The sequence below is a fragment of the Impatiens glandulifera genome, chromosome 6, assembly GCF_907164915.1.
Source record: "Impatiens glandulifera chromosome 6, dImpGla2.1, whole genome shotgun sequence".
In the NCBI taxonomy this organism is placed as follows: Eukaryota; Viridiplantae; Streptophyta; class Magnoliopsida; order Ericales; family Balsaminaceae; genus Impatiens; species Impatiens glandulifera.
Window position 1 is genome coordinate 45865050 of NC_061867.1, and position 23316 is coordinate 45888365.

General features: G+C 30.4%; 2 protein-coding genes across 3 annotated transcripts; one reads left to right on the top strand and one right to left on the bottom strand.

The window, feature by feature from the left end:
- Nucleotides 1-5694: 5694 nt before the first annotated feature.
- LOC124943993 (serine/threonine-protein kinase 11-interacting protein-like) lies at nt 5695-12262 on the top strand. 2 transcript variants are annotated; one of them, XM_047484451.1, is made up of 7 exons: nt 5695-6261; nt 6395-6655; nt 8263-8505; nt 8913-9062; nt 9591-10293; nt 10698-10790; nt 10866-12262. In XM_047484451.1, the coding sequence occupies exons 1-6, from the start codon at nt 5821-5823 to the stop codon at nt 10709-10711; spliced, it is 1812 nt and encodes a 603-aa protein (XP_047340407.1). In that variant the 5' UTR covers nt 5695-5820; the 3' UTR covers nt 10712-10790; nt 10866-12262. The 2 variants fall into 2 exon arrangements, with proteins under 2 accessions (XP_047340407.1, XP_047340408.1); XM_047484452.1 differs by having other exon boundaries at nt 10698-10775.
- Nucleotides 12263-13563: 1301 nt separating this feature from the next.
- LOC124941474 (surfeit locus protein 1) lies at nt 13564-19043 on the bottom strand. Its single transcript, XM_047481810.1, has 6 exons — nt 18769-19043; nt 18583-18683; nt 18247-18485; nt 15470-15647; nt 15085-15368; nt 13564-13928 (listed from the first exon to the last, which is right to left on the bottom strand). Exons 1-6 carry the CDS (start codon nt 18995-18997, stop codon nt 13859-13861), a joined length of 1101 nt encoding a protein of 366 aa, XP_047337766.1. The 5' UTR covers nt 18998-19043; the 3' UTR covers nt 13564-13858.
- Between the last annotated feature and the right edge of the window lie 4273 nt (nt 19044-23316).

The window sequence follows — 23316 nt, forward strand, 5'->3', positions numbered from 1 at the left end:
CGAGATCTTGGATGAAATTTTTGACTCTCAAAGTTTATTCCAACAAAAAATATATTAACTTATCTTAGCGAACAACTTGTAACAATGCCCCACATGAAAACTATCAATGTCTTGCCAACGCATAACGACTTGTTCAGACGGGGACACTTATTTGCGTCATACCAAAAGTAAAACTTTATTATGGAACAAACTCTCTATAATGTTTAATCTCCTTCTATATTTAATTCGGCAAACAAAACCATTAGATCGAGGATCAAACATGTCATTAACTGTGGCATTTCTACATATAACAATGGAAGCAAGCTCAGAATATGTTGTAACTAGACTTTTGACACTATATCAAATGTCATCACAAAAATTGATCGAAGAACTATCCCCCACAATGAATCTAGATTGCTCACAAAAACTGTTCCACATAGAATAAATTATCATCCAAATGCTACACTCCGTTGGATAATTAGACATTTTTGTGAACCAACTAGATCAATCGTAACCATACTTATATTTGATCATCGATGCCTAAAGACTATTCGGTACTGTGACAAATTTACAACACAATTTTGATAGAAGAGCCTTATTAAAGGAAATAAGATCTCAAATATCTAAATCTTATTAATCTTTAAAATATTTAACATTATCTCAACCAACTAAATTGAAAAATGATGAGTTAGAAGACCCCCATATAAATTTACACATTATTCTATCCATTTTCACCTCCACACTCTTCAGAAAATGAATAAATACATCGATCATATATGTGAGCATAAATGACAACACACTCTTAATGAGAATTAACTAACCTCTTTCGAGATTATTTTACTTTTCCATCTAGACAGTTTACATTCAATTTTAGTGATAATCAGGTCCTAAGAGACATTGGATCGTAACAATAACAAACAAAAAAGGAGAGAGTGAATCACCTTGTCTAATCCCTTGGGAACTCTCGAAAAATTCTTGAGAACTACCATTAACAATGACAAAAAACTTAACCGTCGAGAGAAAATCTATTCCATCCAATCCATTTAACACTCATTCTCATTAAGCTCATTACATCAAACAAAAACTCTCAATTGACGTGATCATAAGTTTTTTTGATGTCTAACTTGACAAAAGCACATTTGTCATATCTTGAACTACCTAAATCAATGAACTCATTAGCTATTATACCACATCATATATTTGACGACCTTTGATGAATGCCATCTGATTACTATATATAACCGTCTCGAATACTTTTCTCAATCTGTTGGTCAAAATTTTTGTGACAATCTTATTGATTATTAAAACAAGACTAATAGGCCTAAAGTTCTTCACATCAATAGACCATAGAGCTTTACGAATTAGACATATCAAAATAGTGCTCCAACTCTTATCAAATGATGAAAAACAATAAAAATGATCAATTGTTTCCATAATTCAGGTCTTAAGAAATGATCACGCCTTCTTAAAAAAGCCAAAGTAAACATGCCGCATCCTGACGCTTTATCACTTCTGCATCCCTTAATGGACTACTTAACCTCTTCCAACAAAATTTGATCCTCCAACATATCTTTTTGCGTTAGACTAAATGAATAAAAAATAATATCATTTAATTTAGGTATGACCTTAAATGGCTCTTTACATAAATCCTTATAAAATTTGAAAATATTAGTAGAAATTTATGGTTCACTATCATAAACTTCCCCATCTATCAAGATCAAATTAATCACATTATTTCTTGTTTTAGTGTTAGAGATCCTGTGGAAAATTTTGGTGTTTCTATCTCTGACTTTTAACCATGTAGCTCTACTTCATTGGCGTGTCCCAATTTCTTCCTCCTTACACATATCGAACAACTTACTAATAATGTTAATCTGAGAACTAACTTTCTCCGTGGAGAGTTCACGAATCTCTTTAGCCTCGTCAATGATATTAGTTTCATTACACAAGTCATTGATTTTAATACAAAATAAAGCACGATCTCCCACGAACTAACTTTTGAGAAACTTACGTAGATTTCTTAAATTCACAAAGAGTTTACTCGACGGAGAACCAACCGATGTTTACTCACCCACCATGATTGCACTCGGTATAAAGTATTCTTTGATCAACCATTTATTTTCGAATCTAACTGGTCGACATGTTCTCTCCATCATACGGCGTTCCATAAAGATTGGTCAGTGATTTGAACAACTCTATTAGAGGACCTTTTAAAATATATTAAATTGCTTTTTTTTGTTTAGGTTAATATGTTTTTATAGGGTATCAAGGTATAATATTGATATCATACCAAAATTAAAATATATCAAAATCAGTATAAGGTAAATGTATGAATTCCTCTGTACCAAACTTTTACTAAGTATAAGGTATAAATGAAAAATTAAGGAATATTATATCTAACTATCGACTTACCCCTATCTATATAATCCAAGTGACAAAAGGAATTTATTATCTTTTATATTTCATGTTTATATTATTAATTTATTATCTTTATTTTTATGAACTAATTATATTTTTAATGGTTTCAACTCTAATTTAACTAATTTTTATACTTTTAGACAAAAGTCTTTCTCTTCGACTATTTTAATGTTTTTATTTATTTATTTTGTTATTTATTGTCCAAATTAAGTAGTTTATATATATATATATATATTATTATTATTATTATTATTATTATTATTATTATTATTATTATTATTATTATGAAGAATAGAAGCTTGGAAGCTACCCTTGTTTCCTCCCACTAGCCAGGTAGTTTTTATTTCTTTCAAATAAACTAATTATTTAATTAAAAAACATTCTTAGATGAAAAAAAATGATTAATTTGAAATATTATAAAAATAAAGTAATTAAATTATAATATTTTAGTTAATAAATTTGAATGATTTGACTGATAATATCTCGTCAAATTTCAATTTTGTTATCAAAAATATATATAAATTAAAAAAAATCATTAATATATAATTAAATGAAAATTTAACTCAGGTAACTTAACTTCTAAGAAACTAAATCCTAAATTAAAAATAATAATAATAATAATGATCCTTAAAATAAATACTCTTAATTTTCTTCCCCTCATAAACCAACCAATTCTATTCAACATGTGAAAACGTGCATTATTGTTTAAATTAGAATATTCTTTTTTGAATAAATTCTAACCTAACTAATTTATTGTTGAAAATTCAACAAAGTCTACTTAACTAATTTCTTAAAAACCATTAAAACTATTCAAATCCTATTTAAAAATTAATTATATTGTTGTCATTAAAACATTAAATTAAAAAACAAATTGACTATGTAATAAATAGTTTTGCCTAATATGCACATGCTAGCAAGGAATTAGTGAGTTTCGGTTAATTTTTTTATATGGGTTAACATGTTCTTTAGCCAACTAACGAATCTCTTGGTGGATACGTTCGACGACTCAACAGTAATGCGGAATTTGCTTTCTAAGCTATGTTACTTTGTTTAAAAAAATATAAATTTATTATAAATAGTATATAAAATATAATTATTTTAACTAAAAAACAAGATTTTTTTTCCCATTTGGACAACCCAATCCTCATGACCTGGTACTGAATATGCAACAATCTCTTATAAAACCTTTCAACTTAAAACAAATGAAAGTTATCTTCTTAGAAGAAAATATAACTTGGAAATGAACATGTTATAATGATATATGAATAAATAATGAATCAAATTATTTAATGGTCAATTTTGTACATCTTTCTTAGCATATTAAGAAACCTTTTGGTCTTAGAAACTTTTTCAAATGATTCCAATATTGAAAAAAAGGAAAAAGCTAAGAGCATATGATTCTCATTTATCAAACACACAATCAATCCAAACACTATAAATATAGATTTACAATGCCCAATATTATAAATTACAACCACAATCCTCCAATAAGTTCACAAACGCACTGTAATTAGATATGACAAAGAAGCAATCCGCTAGTGATATGGAAGGTAATAACAACGGGATTAATTATCCATGGGTTGCGTCACTACCTCCTTATCATAACTTGTATTCGACTGTGGATGACTTCAAAACAGAGAGAATGAATAATATTGCACGAAATGTGAAGGATGATGTCGAAAAGTTTAAAATGACTGAGCAAGATGTTGATGTTGAAGCCGAGGCATTCATTAGGTTTATGCACAAGAAATTTGAAACGAGCAAGATAAAGTGACAATAAAGAATGAATAGGTAATAGTTTATTTTGATTGTTTATATAAGTTATTTATTATCAATAAGTTTATATTGCATGTGTAATTAAGTTGTAATTTATATTCTTATCAAATAAGTTCAATAAGAATTATCTATTTTATTTATGTTTTTATGAACTTGAGATTCCAATTTCTAAGTTTATATAGTTTTTTTTCATGAATCAATTGCTTTCCACAACAAACTAATAGACGATCCAATTGTAGTGAATTGATCCGTTTGATAAAGTAGAAACCAAACATGTTTGTTTTTCATTTTTTCTTAAGCTTGAATTTAAAATGTTATAAAAAGAGTACTTTACTACTTTGCTTATCTATTAGTTTCTATAATAAATATATTATTTTAAAATAAGGCTCAATTTTAATTTTAATATGAGGTTTTTATCAAATGAGTCTTGAATATTAATTTGTGTTATTAAGAGTTTGAACTATTACAATTCTAGTCGTTTAAGATTTTCTCACAAATAAAACGATGTTTATATTTTTACTTTAATGTAATTTTTTTTTTCTTAAATAATTTATCACATTTGTAAAACTAATAACAATTATTCCCCTCTTAGATTTATTCTAAATTATTTTCAAACATTACATATTTTTTAAAACATTTAAAAAGAATACTTTAGTTTTAAACACATATATCATTAAAAAAACAATTAATTTAAAACATAAATACGAGTTCAATCTAGTAACCGGATACAAAACTATGTCATTTTGAAGTTTTATAAAAAATAAATATCAAATTTAATTTTTTCAAATTTTCTCAAATATTTAATTAGATCACACAATTTTTTAGTTATTCAAATCACTCTCGACAAATTAAAATATATAGATTTTGAAAAAGACTCAATTTATAAATAAGAAAAATAAAAAATATATGAATTTTGGCTTGTTTGAAAACACCAAGTTGAAATGAAGTTAAAGTTAAACTAAACTAATTAAATCATATTTTTGTAATTTTTTTAATATATATATAATTAAAAAATATTTCATAACATTATTTAATCTAAACCAATACCTTAATAAGATATTAAAAAGTATATATTTTTAAAAAAATACCAAAACCCAACTCCAGCTTCAGAACTGGATTTCCCAACATAGTAATATATACAAACGTGACAAATCAATTTAAAAAATAAAAATAATACGATAAAATAGAAAAAATTAGCGTTTCCTCAGTTAAAAAAACTTAAAATAGTTAAAATTATAATAATTTGACATATCACACCTAATACACGTGTAAAGTTATTATTGAATTCTTTTATGAAAAATTATAATAAAATTTAAAAGAAGATTTGTATTTGTTTTAATTAATAATTTAAATGATGTCATTATTTTATCAAAAATATAAATTATTTTATATAACTTAATAGATGAGATTATTTGAAAATAATTTGAAATAACCCATAAGGAAGAAGAGTGTAATGACACTTCTAATCCATTGATTTCATTTCTAATCACTTTCACTATCTCTATCAATATGTTGAACTTTTCCTATCCTCCATTGAGAAAAGTTTTCTTTATGGCAGTTTCTTCCTCTTCTCCATGAATTTCTCTCTATGCAGATCTTCTCTGATCCCAAAACATATAGAATGATAACCGTCTCTAAACCCTAACGATGGAGATTGTGACCGGAGATCGGTACCTCAATTCTCTGGTGAAATTCGTGGAGAATCAGGCTGGTCCTTTGATTGAAGGAGCTTTAGTTTTGAAATTGAATCCGGTAGGACTTCACTACGTTCAGTCTAGGCTTGAATCTCTCAGCGAACTCGAATCACTTCTTGTTGGAGCTCCGGTGGATTACCTCCGTGCGTACATTTCTGACCTTGGCGATCACAGAGCGCTTGAACAGCTCAGACGAATTCTTCGGCTCCTGACCTCGCTCAAGGTTGTGTCCGTTTTTCCTCAGCCTTTTAGAGATCCAACGCCATTGTCATTGTCTTCGTTTGGACGATTGAAGTTTCTGGAGCTACGTGGATGTGATCTTTCCATTTCAGCTGTTAATGGATTGCTTGAATTGAGACATACTTTAGAGAAACTCATTTGCCATAATTCAACTGTAAGTTTCAATTATATTCAATTCCAATTCGGAATCTATATCTTCATGTTATTATGTTTTAAATCGTATTACTTAGACTAGATTGGTGATACATGACCTTCATATAATTTCCTTTATTTTTTTTTTGTAAAAGGCTGCACTTCAACATGTATTTGCAAGAAGAATTTCTGGTATTCGAGGTTCACCACAATGGAAACGCTTGTCATTTGTATCATGTGCATGCAATGGCCTTGTTCTGATGGACGAATCTTTGCAACTTCTTCCTGTTGTAGAGACACTTGATTTGAGCAGGAACAACATCGCAAAAGTTGATAATCTGTTGAAGTGCACCAGGTTGAAGTACTTGGATCTTGGTTTCAATCACTTGAGAACAATTACATCGTTTGTCTTTGAGGTGTGTTAAATTGGGATTCTTTTTTTTTTCAGAACTAATGTGTTTGGAACCATCTAATGATTCTTACTGTTTCACCTAACACTAAGCTACTATATTATGCTATAATGGCTACTTCACAAATAAATGGATCTAGCTGAACTAGCATACTTGAAAGGTTATCTTTCACATAAGACAATTGATCTCTAGCTTTTAGCATATACATGCTGATTATAAAGATTCTGGCTGGTGGGCATCAGATCATTGATCTAACTATGATTTTCAAAACAAAAAACAAAGATATAGAACCTTCTGATTTTCAGAAGACACGTCTTCTATATTTTATTGTTTTTCTAGCCAGAAAGATAACGTGATTTAATTATTTCCATTTCTAGGAATCCCACCTATTTATTGAGTTAATTCATTTTATTTGAAGTTACGATGCTTTCTCTTTTTGTGCAATTAACAATTTCTTATAGGTCACAGAATTTTAGTTAAATGTGGCAAAATCATTGTCGTGTGGCTCTCTAATAGTCCTATTATCTCTATCTTGAATAAATTCATACTCGACTCTCATTTAGAGTATACCTAGATATGATGAGAGTCGTTGATTCAATTCCATTTGTAGATTAAATTCACATGCAAATCCACAGAATTATCCAGCCTGTGACATTAAGGATCTGTTCCTTTCAAAGGGTCATCATTATAGATAGACCTTGTCCATTATGGAATGACTTCTTAGTTACTGGCAATAGGTTATATAGTCTGGCAAGAAGTATGGAAGAACTTCATAATCCTCATTGTAAAGATTGCATGTTGTATGTAAAGGGTCAAGCAATCATTTAGTGGAAAAGGAAGTGATCAAGTAACACAATTTGGAGGCGGCTTGGAAATAGCCATCAATGTACAAAATGTCATAACTGACAATCTTGAGTTCCATAAGCCAAAAAATGTACAAGGACTTAAATAATTGGCGATGTGATGCAAAGGGCTCATTTCAAATATTTTTTTAATGTTAAAGTTTTTTTTAACAGAGTTTCCGCAAATACGACTTGTAGTAATACAAAAAATGTCTATTCCATGTCTTCAACACCAAGTAAATACCAAATGCTTCATGTAGAAGATGGCCTCCTTTTACCGCGGGTAGTTCAGATGTAGTAAGGGGTTACCACCATGAGCTCAAGTTCGATTCTCATTCAAATCACCTTAACTAAAGTAGGGGTCATCGTAGAAAAACATAATTGACTGACCCTTAAACAAACTTATTATACTAAAATATTGAAAATATATTTGTTTCAGTTTTTGAAATGAAATTGAAATAAATCCTGTTTAATTTTTAGTAAATCTCCATTTACATATTATCTCCTACTAGCTTCCAATTTATTTCCAATACCTCTGTTTTGCTATCTACACTTTGGATAGGAATATTATGTTGGAAGAAATTCGTGATCCTTTCATTGATGGTGTTTGTTGAGTGAACAAACATTATGTGCTTGTTATAACAAAGAAACTGAGAAAGTGTATAAATAATGCATTTTCCATACAACCCGATAGTATTATGAATTCCTGCCTATTTATATTTCCTTGCAATTTATTTCAACTTATACATTAAGCTGGCTTACATCATTCAGGCCTCCCTCAATATTGTTAAACTTGTTTTGAGAAACAATGCTCTAACTACATTGCGCGGGATAGAGAACTTGAAATCACTGGAGGGACTTGATATTTCGTACAACATCATTTCAAGTTTCTCAGAAATTGAAATGGTTGCGAGTCTTCCATCATTGGAGTACTTATGGTTGGAGGGAAATCCATTGTGTTCAACGAGGTCGTACAGAGAGCAAGTCTTCAGCTTTTTCCTTTTTCCGGACAAAGTGAGTTGTTGCATGTCTCTTAAGATATTTTGATGGTCAATTATTTATCTGACTCCAGTTAGAGCTTGTTTGATGTAGGCTTTTTTTTTTTAAAATAATCTGATTTGTTGGAGAAAAAGGCTTGTTTAATGAAAAGGTGGATTATTTGGGGTTATTTAAGGTTAAATAACTAAAAGACCTTGTATTTAATATTTCAAAATGTTATAATATCTAAAGTATATTTCAAAATGTTATAATATCTAAAGTATATTTCAAAATGTTATAATATTTTATTAATTTGAATGATTTAATTGATGACAGATACGAAGTTAAATCCAAATTACCCTTTGTCAAACAAGGGCTTAATGGGTTTGAATGTTTATATGATCTCATGTTTTATCACCAACCTTCTTGAATGATTGCTGCAGCTGATGTTAGATGATAAGAAAATCTCTAGAAGAGAGGTTTGGAAGAGAGAAATTATTGTTACAAGTAGACAGAAGAGACTTGCAAGTGTTGGATTTTACTTACCCGCAAAAAGTGATACTGATTTAGGGACAACTGCCAATCCAAAAAAGGTAAGAAAGGGTTGCAAAAATCTAGTTACATTTATACAAAATAATCAGAATCTCTTTCTCAAGTCTTCAACTAGGTATGGGCCGCATGGCTTCTCTGGAAAGATTGTCATGAATTACACTTCTTAAACACTGTTCTTATTATCTCATAGATGGAAAATGGTCTTAATTTAAGCAATATATCATAAGACCCCATTTGGAAACAACTGGATACAAAAGTTCAGGATCAAGAAACGTAAAATATACAGTCATGTAGCACAATCTAAAATTCTTACAACTTTTCACACATTTTACATGAGATACAAAGTCATAAATTTATTAGTTGTTTCTCATTTGGATCCAAATCTGAATTATGTCGTACATGAGTAGGTTCCTTATGATCCAATGATCCATTATAGAATAAATTAGAAAATAGCTAAATCATGATTAGGGTTTATCTATTTAATATTTAACTTACATTTTTTTAAGCAAAAATTATAAGTGTTTTTGGATGGTGTATTATCCCAACATGTCTAATTCTATCATTTTCAGAAGAAACATTCTCGTCTTGCCAGTATTGAGAGTGAAGAGAAGAAGACTGCATCCATATGCTCTGATCTAGAGTCTGTGACATATGAGAATGAAATACAGAATAGAGACAATAATGTCATCTCAGACGAGGATGCTGAAATTGTTGGGCTGTTGAACAATATTGAATGCATGAAAAAAGAGCATTCTGTTCAGTGCTTGACGAATCAGGATCCGCAGAAACTTACAGATGAGAGTAATCATCCAAGACATAGACATTTTGGTGAAAGTTCTAGTCATGTCAATTCCGATCATTCTCTTGATGAACTTAATGAAACGGCTTCAAAACTTCCCACAAGCTATGAAGATATTGATAAAAAGGAACAATACAGAGAAATTGGTGCAAGCTCTTACATTTGTACCGATGATATTGTGCAATCTGCTCCCCTGGGATCACCTCCTCAATATCAAGAGGACATTTTGCATCGCCGTCATAATTTAGTGGAAGAATTCTTGCAGTTATCTGCACATTCCTTTTCAGTGGCATCTTCTGATAGTAATTCCAGCTGTAATGATGATGACTTTGATAAGTTTGGGGCATCCATCTCTAAAGATGACTGGTCATTAATTGAAGACGTCACAGATACAGAGGTGCGCACATCCTTATTTCATTCCGAGGAGAATCTTTCTGGAAAATCACCCAATGCTTCAGAGTCTATGCAAAATGGTATGTTTCTATCAAATGTGCTAAAATTGTTTTATTCTTTTTTTGGTAAAGTAAATGGATTCAAGGACAGCCATAGTGTTGTCTCACATAACTCAGGTCGATGATAATGGGCCCATTTGAAAAAAAAAACATTTATTTGTAGAATAGCTCATATGGATGTGGCATCCAAATGAGAACATAACAAATTTAATCAGACATGCCTATTTGGACGAATTTGGTTCCAGATTATAAACCGCTAAATAAATTTTCGAATGTGTATAAGTTTTCTTTACTAACTTAATCTTTTCTCGATCCGCAGCCATAAAAAAGTGTATCGATGAGGGCCCATTTGGAAACACTTTATTTGTAAAATATCTCATATGGATATGGATCATAAATGATTTTATTTTATTTTTTCCACGCAGGGAATTTGCCGTAGTAGCAATGAAGATAAAGTTTTATGTATTGTGCATGCGTACAACAATTAACAAGTTATGGGTCAGGTTAGGTTTGTTGTGGTAAGAATCCTTTCTTTAATTTCTTTATGGTTTCTTTCAAGCCTGATTGATTCAGTCTTATTCTTCTCATGATAGGAAGTAGCTTTAAAAGTGGTTGCCACAGAACTAAACAAGTATCTGTCAGTCTTGGACTTCAGATTGTGAGGTTAGTGAGTTGTTTTGATGGTATAATATCTTTTAACCGATATAGGAGGTTTTGCATTGAAAAGGTCAAAACTAGGGGCATTAATCTGATTAAGTATAAATTAAATAATGTAGGTTGTAATTCGGTTGAGTCGGTTTCTTCCTAATCGTTGGTATCATTTTTTCTTTTTAAATTCCAACGTCGGTTTTGAATGTTGTTCGGGTTGGTCAGTTATAACGAGTCTATTTGAAACTGGTATTTTATCACAATATTCATTACAATCACAACAACATTATAAAATCGTCAGGATGATATTTCTTAGCTTAATTGGCAAGAGACTGACTTGTTCAAAAAAGAATTGCTTTTTTTTTATTAGATATGATGATGTGGTGGAATTATAATAGAAAAAAGGCTATTTTTTTTATCCAATTTTATATTTAGATTTAAAAAAAAAAATTACATAGAAATTTCTGGAACACTAGTCCAAAATGCGAGCCAACTATTTTTGTATCAAATTTTGGTACGAATTTATTGTATTTTTAGTAGGTTGACAAAAAGTATCTGTTAAGAAGGTTTTAATTGTTGAATTATATTAAAATTAATTTAGGGGGAAAGTAAGGACAAATATAAAAAATATCGTAATTTTTTTTTATCATGTTTTCTTTGTTTAGTTATACAAGAGTCTCATTTTATTATGGTTAAAATCATCACCAAAATAAACAATGTCTTGTATAAAAAGAGTGAATTCGTGGATTTATGGTTGTAAACAGTTTGGTTGAGTCGGTTTTTTCACACAGTTGGTTATTCCAAAGCAGAAGTTTGTACTTTACATTTCCTTTGTTCTCTTGATTGATATATGTAATCAAGTAGTTTAATTGCCTAATAAAGTAACTCCTTTTTTTTTTATTAGGGTATAGATTAAGCATTCAAAGAGGCATACCATATCAAGAGACAGTTGTAAGTTATAACTATATCGATAAAAAGTAGGTTCTCCAAACCTATCTTGGATAAAATAAAAGTTATATGAATTGTATGATGATTACGAGAATCTCAGTCCTTAAAGATTAATCTAAACATATGAGATTCGGCATGAGAGGTTTGAAAGAATAAAAGAAGAAATGAAGAGCAATGTTAGAAGTTGGGCGATTTCCCTTAATCGAGGCTATTATACATAATAGGAGATGAATTGGTGTTCTCTTTCGATGTTCTTAGGATTGGTTGGTGCAAATTTGGCGATTGTGCTTATGTTTGAAAGGTGGAATACTTAACCCCTCATTTGTTTTTGATTGGTACATTGTGTATATAGACTATAGAGCCTTCACTATTATTTTGTTAAAATTTGATAATTGCTTATCTTTTGTAAGTGCCATATTAAAAAAAATAATAAATGGAAAGAAGGTTATTAGAGCTATTGAACTCTTCTGATTCAAAGATAAGGAAGTAAGATCATTGGCCATGCCTTCACAATAGTTCTCATATTTATTTATGTTGTATAAATGTTACTTGTTTAGTAGTGTTATTTGATCAAAAGTATATATCATCTCATTTTTTATAATCTTGTTTTCTTTTTAACGTTGGGTACCCATTGGCTAATAGTTGTCGCAAACAGGGTAAATAACAGGGTAAATCAGGAACCAAAATTTTTGGGTCAAAATTGGTTTGTACTTAATTTTTTACCCACCATAAAAGCGTGAATTTTATTACAAAATGAAATAACTTCTACAGAGTATCGGAACTGAAAATTTTATTTAATTTTACCATTCTATTTTTTTTTATAAGATCTTTAATATTCGTTTTTTTATAAAATAAAAGAAAATTTATTTATTTTTAATGTTATATCATATTTCTTTTCTAAACATCTTTCTCAATTATGATCAGACTTAAAAGTATGAATGTAATATTTAGTTGGTTAAGGATTATGATCTCATTTATAAGAAAATTATAGTTTTAAAATAATTATATTTTATTTTTAAATTTATTTTATGATAGAATAAATGATTAAATACTTAATTTAATTTGTCAAAATATTAATTGAGTTAAAATTATATTAATTAGAGTAAAAAAAGTGGTTGATAAAAAAAATATTAAATGAATTATAATTAAATTAAACATGTGTTAAACGAGTCAAAATCAAATAAACATAAATGGATTCAGACAAAAACATTTAAACGGAGTTGAACAAATATAAATGTTAAAAAGATTATTTAATGGATTAATAATTATATATTTATTTTCGAAACAGCTGGATAACAGGTCCATTTGTTTAACATATTAACTCAAATTTTTGTATGAAAGCCTTTCTTGTTTTATTTTCCAATATGGTGTCGAAATCTTCAATTCGAATTAGCAAAAACAATATATTTGTGCCTAATAAGGATTCCAAACATTCATGATATGAACCAGCCGAAGGGGGTGTTCAATTGGACCTACACAACAAACTATCCAAATGTCCTATTAATCAAGTGATTCGTCCAAAGTGGCACCATATATGGTGTAGTATATTGAACCAAATCAACAACACTTTTAGAAAACCAAAATTTCATAGACAGAATTTCAGTTAAATCCAAATTACAAAAGTATTTCCAAATAAAGCCAAGAAATAGCTAACAGTTATGTTCAACCTAGCTGGATAAGAAACAAAGAGTAATATCACCAAAAATTAAGTCCTTGATTATCAAGTGTCATAAAAAATACTCTACATGGCTTATGTATATATATAAGCAGCAACTTCTAATGTGAAAACTGAAAAGCAAAGATTTTGAGACATTAAGCAAATTCCCCTCAAGCAAAAACAGATGACCATTATTTCCTATTCAGCTTCAAATAAGTTACAAATTTGACAATGTCAACCAACCCCAATGGAATTTCCTTGGAACTGAAATTTATGGATGAGAGCCAAAACCAAGCAATCATAATGAATTCCCTAATAAACCGGTTTGCCTTGTTACCTGCGTCGCATTTTCAGTATTGTTCTCTTATAAGCCATGTATGTTACAGCAGCAGACAAAGAATACCTGCACAACACAAATGTTACATATTTAGAAGGAAAAAAAAACTACAATACTGCACAACACAAATGTTGCATAAAAGGAATTCCAATAATTTCTGGAGGATTGGAAAGGTGGCTGAAACATATATAAGGTAGTGGGTGGCATATTAGTAAATAGTGATAGATATAATACAGGGGGTTAGATAGAATGCATATATAGATAAATAAATAGTAGAGTGAGTTGTAATAGAAGTATGTCAAATGAATTGAGAAGTTAGTTTTTTTATTCTCTCATCCTTTTCCCAAGTATCACTCTCTTATGGCTTTAGACCAATTCTCTCCTTCTAAAACCCTATTTCTGAATTGGGTATGTATCAAAGACCTAACAAAGATTCATTTTACTTAAGAGCTTGTTTGGGGAGAAGTAAATTCTCCCTAGAATTCACTTCTCCCCAAAACTACCTTTATGAAATATGCTCTTGTTACCACTAATTTTAGGATAGTACAAAATATAAAGATGAACACCTAAAAAGTTAAAATATACTTGTGATCTCTTTTATCGGGTGCAAAAAAACTTAACACACCGCCCTCCCCGTGAACACTCCATCTCTCCACATTTAACCCCAACTAAATAACGGAAAGAAAGTTCCAGGAGTACAACCTTTATCATTTATAATTAACAAAATAATCTAAACATGTTAGTTAATCTTTTTTTTTTTTAAATTATCACAAAATCACTTCATAATATAATTCAAAGCAAACAAACTCTTAAGATGTTTAAAGGTGTTGATATTTGAAAACCATAAACAACCACAATAGCACAAGTTATATAGCCTACTAAAACTGGTGACATTTCCTTCTCATCAAGAAAAAATGTCCTAAAACATTGACCTCATTTGAAAGCAAGTGGATACAAAAAAATTGGATCTAGAAATGTATTTGGATAACAAAGTTTAGTCAACATAGATTCAGAAATTTATTGGTTGCTACTCATGTGAATCTGAAACTGAATACACACAAACTTAAATTATAAGTGTTTCCAAAATGAATTGGTCAACATTCATTTTACTATTGAAATAGCTTAAACTTCATATCGTCAAACAATTTTAGGACAAACAAACACTACATGCTTAAATGGAATTATCATTATCAATATATAGGTTATGGATTAAAAAGCATACCAGGTGAATGTGTAATTCAAGTGATCTTGTGGCATTACTGAGCTCCGGATAAATGTATTAACATCCTTTGGAACGGGGTATGGATTACTAGGATTGACGTGTTCATTCATCTCTTCAATGTAGACAGTATTTGCAGGAACTCCACACGTGCGTCTAATTGAAGGAACATCAACATAGAACCACTGGGAAGAGATAGGATCATTTTCGGGAACAAATATACTTGGCTTCTCACTTCCACGAACTACACCAACAACTTCCACAGGTGTAACAACCGAAACTTTTTCCTAAAATGTGAAGGATTGCAGAACATATATAAACTAGTCAATTTTGATAAAAAGGGAGAAATTTTAAATGTTAAATTAAAGTTGAATGAGATTATACATGCCTCAACTAGTTTGGGTTTCTTTGACCATAACTTCCACCATGAACTTCTTTCACCAACTTGGACAGAAGAGGAGGAGGAGGAATTTGATGGTTGGTCATCATGCTCCAGGGCCTCGAGATGTTTCTCTCGCCAACTACGTGGGACCCACCCTCGGTTGACAAGAACTGGGAACTGCAAACTAAATAAGTAGCGGCATGTTAGATTGAGGAACATAAGTTAAATCAACAATCGCACACAAGCTAGATAATTGAGCCTATTTGAAAACTAGTTGTCATCACAACCATGATTTCATTAGAAAATTTGGCATTCAGTTCTAGCTATTTCTGCACCTTCTGATCGACTTGTCAAAGTTAAATCGAAAGTGATATTCGACTGGTAAAGATTTTGTTTGAATCATGATCAGATGAATGTGACTTTTGTTGCTTCAATTGGTTTACAAATATTTTCTATATCACGATAAAATTATAGTGTATTTTTTAATTAGTTGGTATAAAGATATTTTTCTCAATCGACATCAAATTGTTTAATGGATCATGATCAGATTATTTTTTAGATGTGATTTTGACAAACATAACAAATGTTGATTTTTCTTGATCATAATCATGAAAAAAAATTATACCAAAACAGCCCAATAAATCGCCAAACAACACTTGCAAGAGGCAAAATGCATGCAAAAGGCAACCGCATCAATAAAGAATTCGAAAAGTGAAGAAATCACTTTCAAGTCTATCTGAAACACACAGACCCAGACTAAAACCTAGCAAGAAGATAACTATTGTCCACCAATAAAGTTAGTTACTGCATGCAATCGATAAAGACACATAAAGTCAGAAAAAAAAAATGTCATTGACCAACCTAAAGGGTTAGATGACATTAACATAATACATAAACAACTAACTTTTATTCATCAATAGATGCATTGAAAACTAGTACTCCCAATTCCCAATGGAGAAAGCAGATTCAAAGATAGAAGGAAAAATCAAGTGAAACAACCCCAAATTTATCTATTTAATTTATTTTCTGTAACCAGGGTGCCCAGTCCAGCTTTCGCCATGACCTCTCACTTCAATAGCGCATTCAATGAGCATCGAATCTGAGACCAAACCCCTTAGTCCAAGGATCTTTAATAGATACCCAGAGTGGGTAACCCAAAATTATTAATAGATAGATGAACCATTAACTTTGTCAGATAGCATTTCTCATGAAGCAGGAGTGGACAAACATCACAAGGGCATAACTATATGATCTTAGAAGCATCTAACAATTGATTCTTCATGAAGTATTAATATAAGTTCAAAATAATACAGGCTTGTCTATCATATATCTTCTTGAGATGTTTCATAAAAATTGAACTGAAAATCAGAACAGAACGGCCATAATAAAATCTTGCTGACCAAATAACTTAACAGGATTATGATGATCATCTAATTGCCGAGTCTACAGAAAACTTCAGATAGTTTGAGGATGTTAATACAGATGAAAAAAAATAACAAACTTCATCTAATTGCCTATTTGGAAACTGTTATTTTGTCATCATCCTTGACAAACGATTCCAATGGAAAATAGCCAAAGTTAAAACTGAAAGTATTTTTTCCGTTTGGTGTCGGAAGTATTTTTTGTTTTCGTTTGGTATTTTAGACTTTTGTCTTACACATGATTTTCTAGATCACTTTTGGAAAACATAACAAATGTACATTTTTCCGGATCATAATTAAATAATGCATACCAAAACAGCCCAATGCAAACAAGAAAAATGGAATAAAAAATAGAAAACTTGCATGAAGGAGTATGATATATCTAGATAACCTCTGAAAGTCTGAATCCAGGTCAGTTGCCCCTTCTCAATTCATTTTTATTTTAAACCAAAAGACCTATGGTATTAAAACAAAACCATTGTAACATACAGTTCATTTACAAGTACACTAAAGCAGAACACAGAAAAATACACAAAAATGAGAGGGAATGGTCCAATTAAGCAAGTAGTCACAACCCTCACATATCCCATAACCATTGGCACATACTATCAACCCTCACTCTTCTCTACCATAAGCAATTCTTAAATCATCAGTACTCCTAACCCACATCAAAGAAGCAACAAAAATATACAAACTTAATGCTCCAAATCAAGGTTTTCAAAGCTGTTGATTTCCCACTTCAAAATGGATTCTCTTTCCATTGGTGGCGACATCAATCCTTACCAGTTCAAAGAGATGCTCAACAAAGAAGGTATTCATGCACATTGAAATATACAGGATAGACATTGATTTTACTTCATGAACTTGCATAAAATGCACATTTTACTTTCTCAATTTGTGTCGGGCTCGTTTTGCTTTGTCTACTTTAAAAATGGCTCAAATTTCTTCCGGTTATTTATTGGTTAACTCCGTTAAGTTCTTAAAATCATCTCCCACAATTTCCGCTTCTCCTTAATCTTAATCCTTGACTAAAATAATTGTTTCTTTCTATAGTGCATATCAACACAATAACAGAGTTAACCAAGAAATGACGACGATAAGTAATTTGAGCCATTATTTAAAATTGAGAAAGCAAAATGAACTTCTTTCCAAATATAAAACAATGTATATAATACAGTAATCAAATGCGCACAACCTTATCATTTAAATCAGAGGAATCATTTTAATGTTCTACATGATTGAATGTTCCAACTCTAAATTGATAGTAGTTTCACTATTGTAACCTTTCCCTCAAACACCAATTGGTACATACAAGAACAAGATCAAACACAATGGTGATAAAATAAAATCAGCAATTCATACCTCTCGGGATAACCAGGTACTGGCATGAGAGGAGTAATTACGTAGTAACCATTTTCAGTTATTCCAGAAATACTTCTCGATCGTGGTCCAATAAAAATAGAATTCTTATCATCAAAAACACCTTTGATAGCAACTCTTCTAAGTTCAAGCTCATCTAAGCTGTCTGCAGATGGAGATAACTGGTTGCCATTCAACGGCTCCATTCCTAATCTTTTCTGACTATATTCAAGCATTTCGATCTATACATGTAAAAAAAACAAATATCCCAAAAATGTAACCTAAGTATTGCAGAAAGTCAACAAAGATATAAATAATGAAGAATTCAATCCCCCCAACCTTTTCTTGCCTTCTGAAGAGTTGCCAAGTCCCAAGGCCAAAAGTGATCGCGCCAGGGACATAAAGGAGAAATTTTGACCATGATGAACCTTTCGTGTTTTCTAATAAACATCAAGTTATTCGAATTAGTTTTTCCAATAAAACGATAATCAATAGAAACCCATATTGTATCGAAGTAAAACAGACCTTGGGGTGGAGAAACTGAGAGTGGCGGTGGTAGCGGAGGCTCGACAATTGGAGAAGAAGACGAATCAAGAACGGCGGATGTGGAAAAGTAACTACAATCAGACTGAAGAGGATTGCGCTGTAATGAAGAGGAGGCGAGGGCACTCCGATGAACAAGGTTGAGTTTTGCTGCTAGGGTTTTGGAAATGGAAGCTGTAGCTTTAGTAGTCATTTTGGTCACCATGTTCATGGCCAAAACTCTGTAACCTATGATCTGTGTTTTGCCTATTCTTTCCAACTTTTTTTTTATTTTAATTTTTTTATAAAATACATTTTAGACTTCAATATAAAATCAAAATATATAGTCTACCTACAAACAAAAAAAAATGTTAGAATATTCTCTGCCTCTTCAGAAATTCTGGGTTCCAGAGCATGTGAGACAACAAATTTACGTCTCATTTATCTGATTAATTGGTTAAATGTGTTTGCGAGTTATGTGGCAAAATTTGTTGTATTAAAAAAATTATAAATATTTTATAAAATATGTGAACTTTGATTAAAATGATATTATAAATAATTGAAACTCGTGCAATCTTGATTAGTAAAATAAATAATTTTGTATTTGATTATTATTTTTAAAGAATTCTTATATTGAGAAAAGAAGGTGGTTTGAGTCAATTACATGACAAAAATTAAAAATATTTACATTAAAACAACTAAAAATTAAAAAAAAAAAGTTGTATTTAAATTTTATAAACAATTAAGGAAGACTATTTTAGGATTTTATTAATGTATTAAGTTATTTATTTGTTGAAATGATAGTTGATGTAGCATGAAAAATATTTTTATAAAAATAATAATGTTGTAAAATTGTGTAAGTTCAAATATATTTTACTGGATTATTATTTTTAATATATTGGTGTAAATTGTTTTATAATTGTGTTTTTCTTTTACTCGGGTTTATTTTCGGGTGATAATCATGATTTACCGTCCAACCCCTGTTTTTAATTAAAATTAAATCTAAAACTCATGGTTTAATAGATAAAACTTTTTTTTCACAAGCTACCACCATGTTTTAAGTTTTATAACTGGTAGTTAGTTTGATTTTGGCCAGGTTGTTTTGGAGCTTGAACTTGGATTGAATTTTATTTTATTTTATTTTATCAAATGAAGCTTGAATTTAGAATTGTGTCATATATATAGCTCAAACTTTGAATTGTGTCTATGAGCTCAAACTATCACAATTTAACTCATTTAAAGTTTTTTTTACAAACGAATGAAGTCATGAACACACTCCGTCTTTTTATTTTAACATAATATTTTTTTTTAATTAATTTAACATTTGTAAAAAATAAAATAACAATACTTTTTTCGATTTTTCTAATTATTTCCATATATATTACCCATTTTAAAAAAAAATATTCAAACTGTATTCGATAGTTTTGAATGCGTATATCTCGAAAAATAATTAATTTAAATACAATTACGTTTAAATTAGTAGACATTACACAAATTTATGTCATTACGAAGGTTTTTAAAAAATAAATAAAAAAATCTATATTTATTTCCTAAAATCCTAACTGTGACTTAGTTTCTCCACTTAAACTAAGAACTAAAAATGTTATGGTGTTTGACTTAATTTATCCACTTTAGCTACGAAACGAAAACCTTACGTTTTACTTAGTTTGTCCACTTAAACTAAGAAATTTTAAAATACTTAGTTTGTCCACTTAAGCTAAATATTATGTGTTTGACTTAGTTTGTCCACCTAAGCTAAGTATTTGACACTCTTCATCATTTAATCTAGGGTTTAGCCTGTCCTCTTAAGCTATGTAACTAAATACTTTTTTATTTTATTTTAATAAAAATTCCCCCAGTATAGTGGGTTTCTTATTTTTCATCACTTGATTAGTCAACCAAATTTTAGAAATGGAATGTACACCTTCTTAACCTTATAGGTATTTGAGTGCCTCTACGTTCTCACGTTTTGATGACGTTGAATCAAGACATCTTCAAGAACTAGTTTAGTACATTGTCTCTTTGACTATTTAGAAGGAGACTACGTAAGTGAATTTCTTTGACACAGAGTTTATTAATTATGAATTCAAACTATAGTATGAAATGTAGCATTAATTTTCCTTGAAGGATATTATATGCTCGAACATCAATATTTGAAGTTCACATCAAATTTAATCTTTCAACCACGTAACATGAGGTTATATCTCGCTTCTCTTCTAGAAGTTATGTGTTTTGAACTCTAGGCCTTAAAGTGTTTTTTCTTAGACATACTCGGGAAATATTTGATATAATCAATACACTCTTTTTCACCATCTCTTTTCATATGACCAAGGTATATCTGATAGAATCGATACACTTTTGTTCTTGCGTTTAACAATCCGGACAAGAGTCTAGGTTGGACAACTAGTGGTGATTTCAATATCTCAATCAATATGATCTTGTTTAATACAAGTTCTTATATTTTTCTATTTTTTTAGAGGCCTTGGGTTCTCATGCATAACTTCCTTTAGATATGAAGCTGTTGAGTTATTTGTTTGGGCTCCCAACTATTTATAAAAATCTCAACCTGTTTAAGAAGCTCAGAAGTTTAGAAGCCTAGAAGTCTAGAAACCCAGTCCAGAATCTTAAGAGTCCTTTTGTGTTAAATAGGGGCATGATTGTCTTATTGGAAAAAGACTCTTGAGCTGTCCTCATTATGCTATAAAAGTGGAGGAAGTGGCCTTATTAAAACACATTTGAAAGTCATCTAGCATACACTTGTAGAGAGATATTTAGATCTCTTCTTTATTTAGCTCTTATCTTCACTTGTTTCGTGTTTAACATTTGATTATAGTGAAGCTTCTTTTGGAAAAAAGTCTCGTGTTTTTTACTCCTTCATTTAAGGAAGTTTCTCTTGGTGTTCTTGTTTCATTTATAATTCGTGGTTTAAGGTCAAGGGTAAAGAGAATTATGTTTGTTGATTGAATAAAAGCTTGTATGGCTTGAAACAAGCTTCTCGACAATGGTATAAAAAAGTTTGAGTTGTTCATGAAGGAACACGGTTATAAGAAGACTACTTTCGACCATTGTGTTTTTGTGCAAAAATTCTCTCTTAATGACTTTATTATTCTCTTACTTTATGTTGATGACATGCTTATTATTGGTCAAAGTGATGTGAGAATTAATAGGTTGAAACAAGACTTAGGGGAGTCATTTACGATGAAGGATCTTCGACCAGCGAATCAGATTCTTGGAATTAGAATCAATCGTAATAGAAAGACAAAGAAATTATGGTTGTCTCAAGAATGATATATTGAAAAAGTGTTGTAGATATTCAATATGGAAAATGCCAATATTGTTTCCACACCTCTTGCAGAACATTTTAAATTGAGCTCTGAACTTTGTCCTTCAAACGATGATTAAAAAGAAGATATGAAGAATATTCCTTATGGTTCTGTTGTTGGAAGTCTTATGTATGTCATGGTTAGCACAAGACGAGATATTGCTCATGTCGTTGGGATTGTGAGTAGGTTCCTTTCCAATCCAGGAAAAGAACATTGGGAAGATGTCAAATGGATATTGAGATATCTTCGAGGTACATCAAGTTTGAGACTTTGCCTTGGAAATGAGAGTCCGGCTTTAGTTGGTTATACCGACTCTAATATGGCATGTGATGTTGATTCGAGAAAATCTACTTCTAGTTATCTGATTAATTTTGCACGTGGAATTGTTGCTTGGCAATCTATACTTCAAAAATGTGTTGCTTTGTCAACCGCTGAAGTTGAACTTATTGTAACAACTAAAGCTTGTAAAGAATTGATTTGGGTTAAAAAATTATTATATGGATTTGGTTTTATGCAAGATAAATACGTGCTTTTTTGTGATAGTCAAAGTGAGATTTACCTTGCGAAAAACTCAACATTTCACTCTAGATCGAAGCACATTAATGTGAGATATCATTGGATACGTGATGTTCTAGATGAAAAGTTGTTAGTTTTAAAAAAAGTGCATACAAATGATAATGGCGCTGATATGCTGACCAAAACACTACCAAAAGGCAAGTTCGAGTTTTGTTGTTCAACCGCTAATTTGACAATAATCCTTCCATAGTAGTTTGTTGGATTATTTGTTTGGGCTCCCAAATATGTAATAAAAACCCCAACCTATTTTTAAAAGCCCAGAAGTTTAGAAGCTCAAGAGTCCTTTTGTGTTAAATAAGGGCATGGTTGTCTTATTGGAAAAAGACTTTTGAGTTGTCCTTGTTATGCTATAAAAGGTGGAGGAAGTGGTCTTATTAAACACATCTGAAAGTTATCTAGCATACACTTATAGAGAAATAGTGAGATCTCTTCTTTATTTAGCTCTTATCTTCATTTGTTTCGTGTTTAACATTTAATTATAGTGAAGCTTCTTTTGGACAAAAGTCTTATGGTTTTACTCCTTAATTTGAGGAGATTTTTCACGTTAAATTCTTGGTATTTTTGTTTCATTTATATTTTCTTTTATGTTTGTTGTTTCTCGCTCCTATAGATCCAAACAAATAGGGAATAGTTTATTATCACAAGTGTGGTG

Coding starts and splice junctions, on each gene's coding strand:
- LOC124943993 (XM_047484451.1), top strand. CDS start 5,821: ATGGAGATTGTGACCGGAGATCGGTACCTCAATTCTCTGGTGAAATTC. Junction 6,656..8,262: donor TTACATCGTTTGTCTTTGAG/GTGTGTTAAATT, acceptor TACATCATTCAG/GCCTCCCTCAATATTGTTAA. Junction 9,063..9,590: donor CAACTGCCAATCCAAAAAAG/GTAAGAAAGGGT, acceptor TATCATTTTCAG/AAGAAACATTCTCGTCTTGC.
- LOC124941474 (XM_047481810.1), bottom strand. CDS start 18,997: ATGAACATGGTGACCAAAATGACTACTAAAGCTACAGCTTCCATTTCC. Junction 18,486..18,582: donor TCTTCAGAAGGCAAGAAAAG/GTTGGGGGGATT, acceptor TTACATGTATAG/ATCGAAATGCTTGAATATAG. Junction 15,369..15,469: donor AGAAACCCAAACTAGTTGAG/GCATGTATAATC, acceptor TTCACATTTTAG/GAAAAAGTTTCGGTTGTTAC.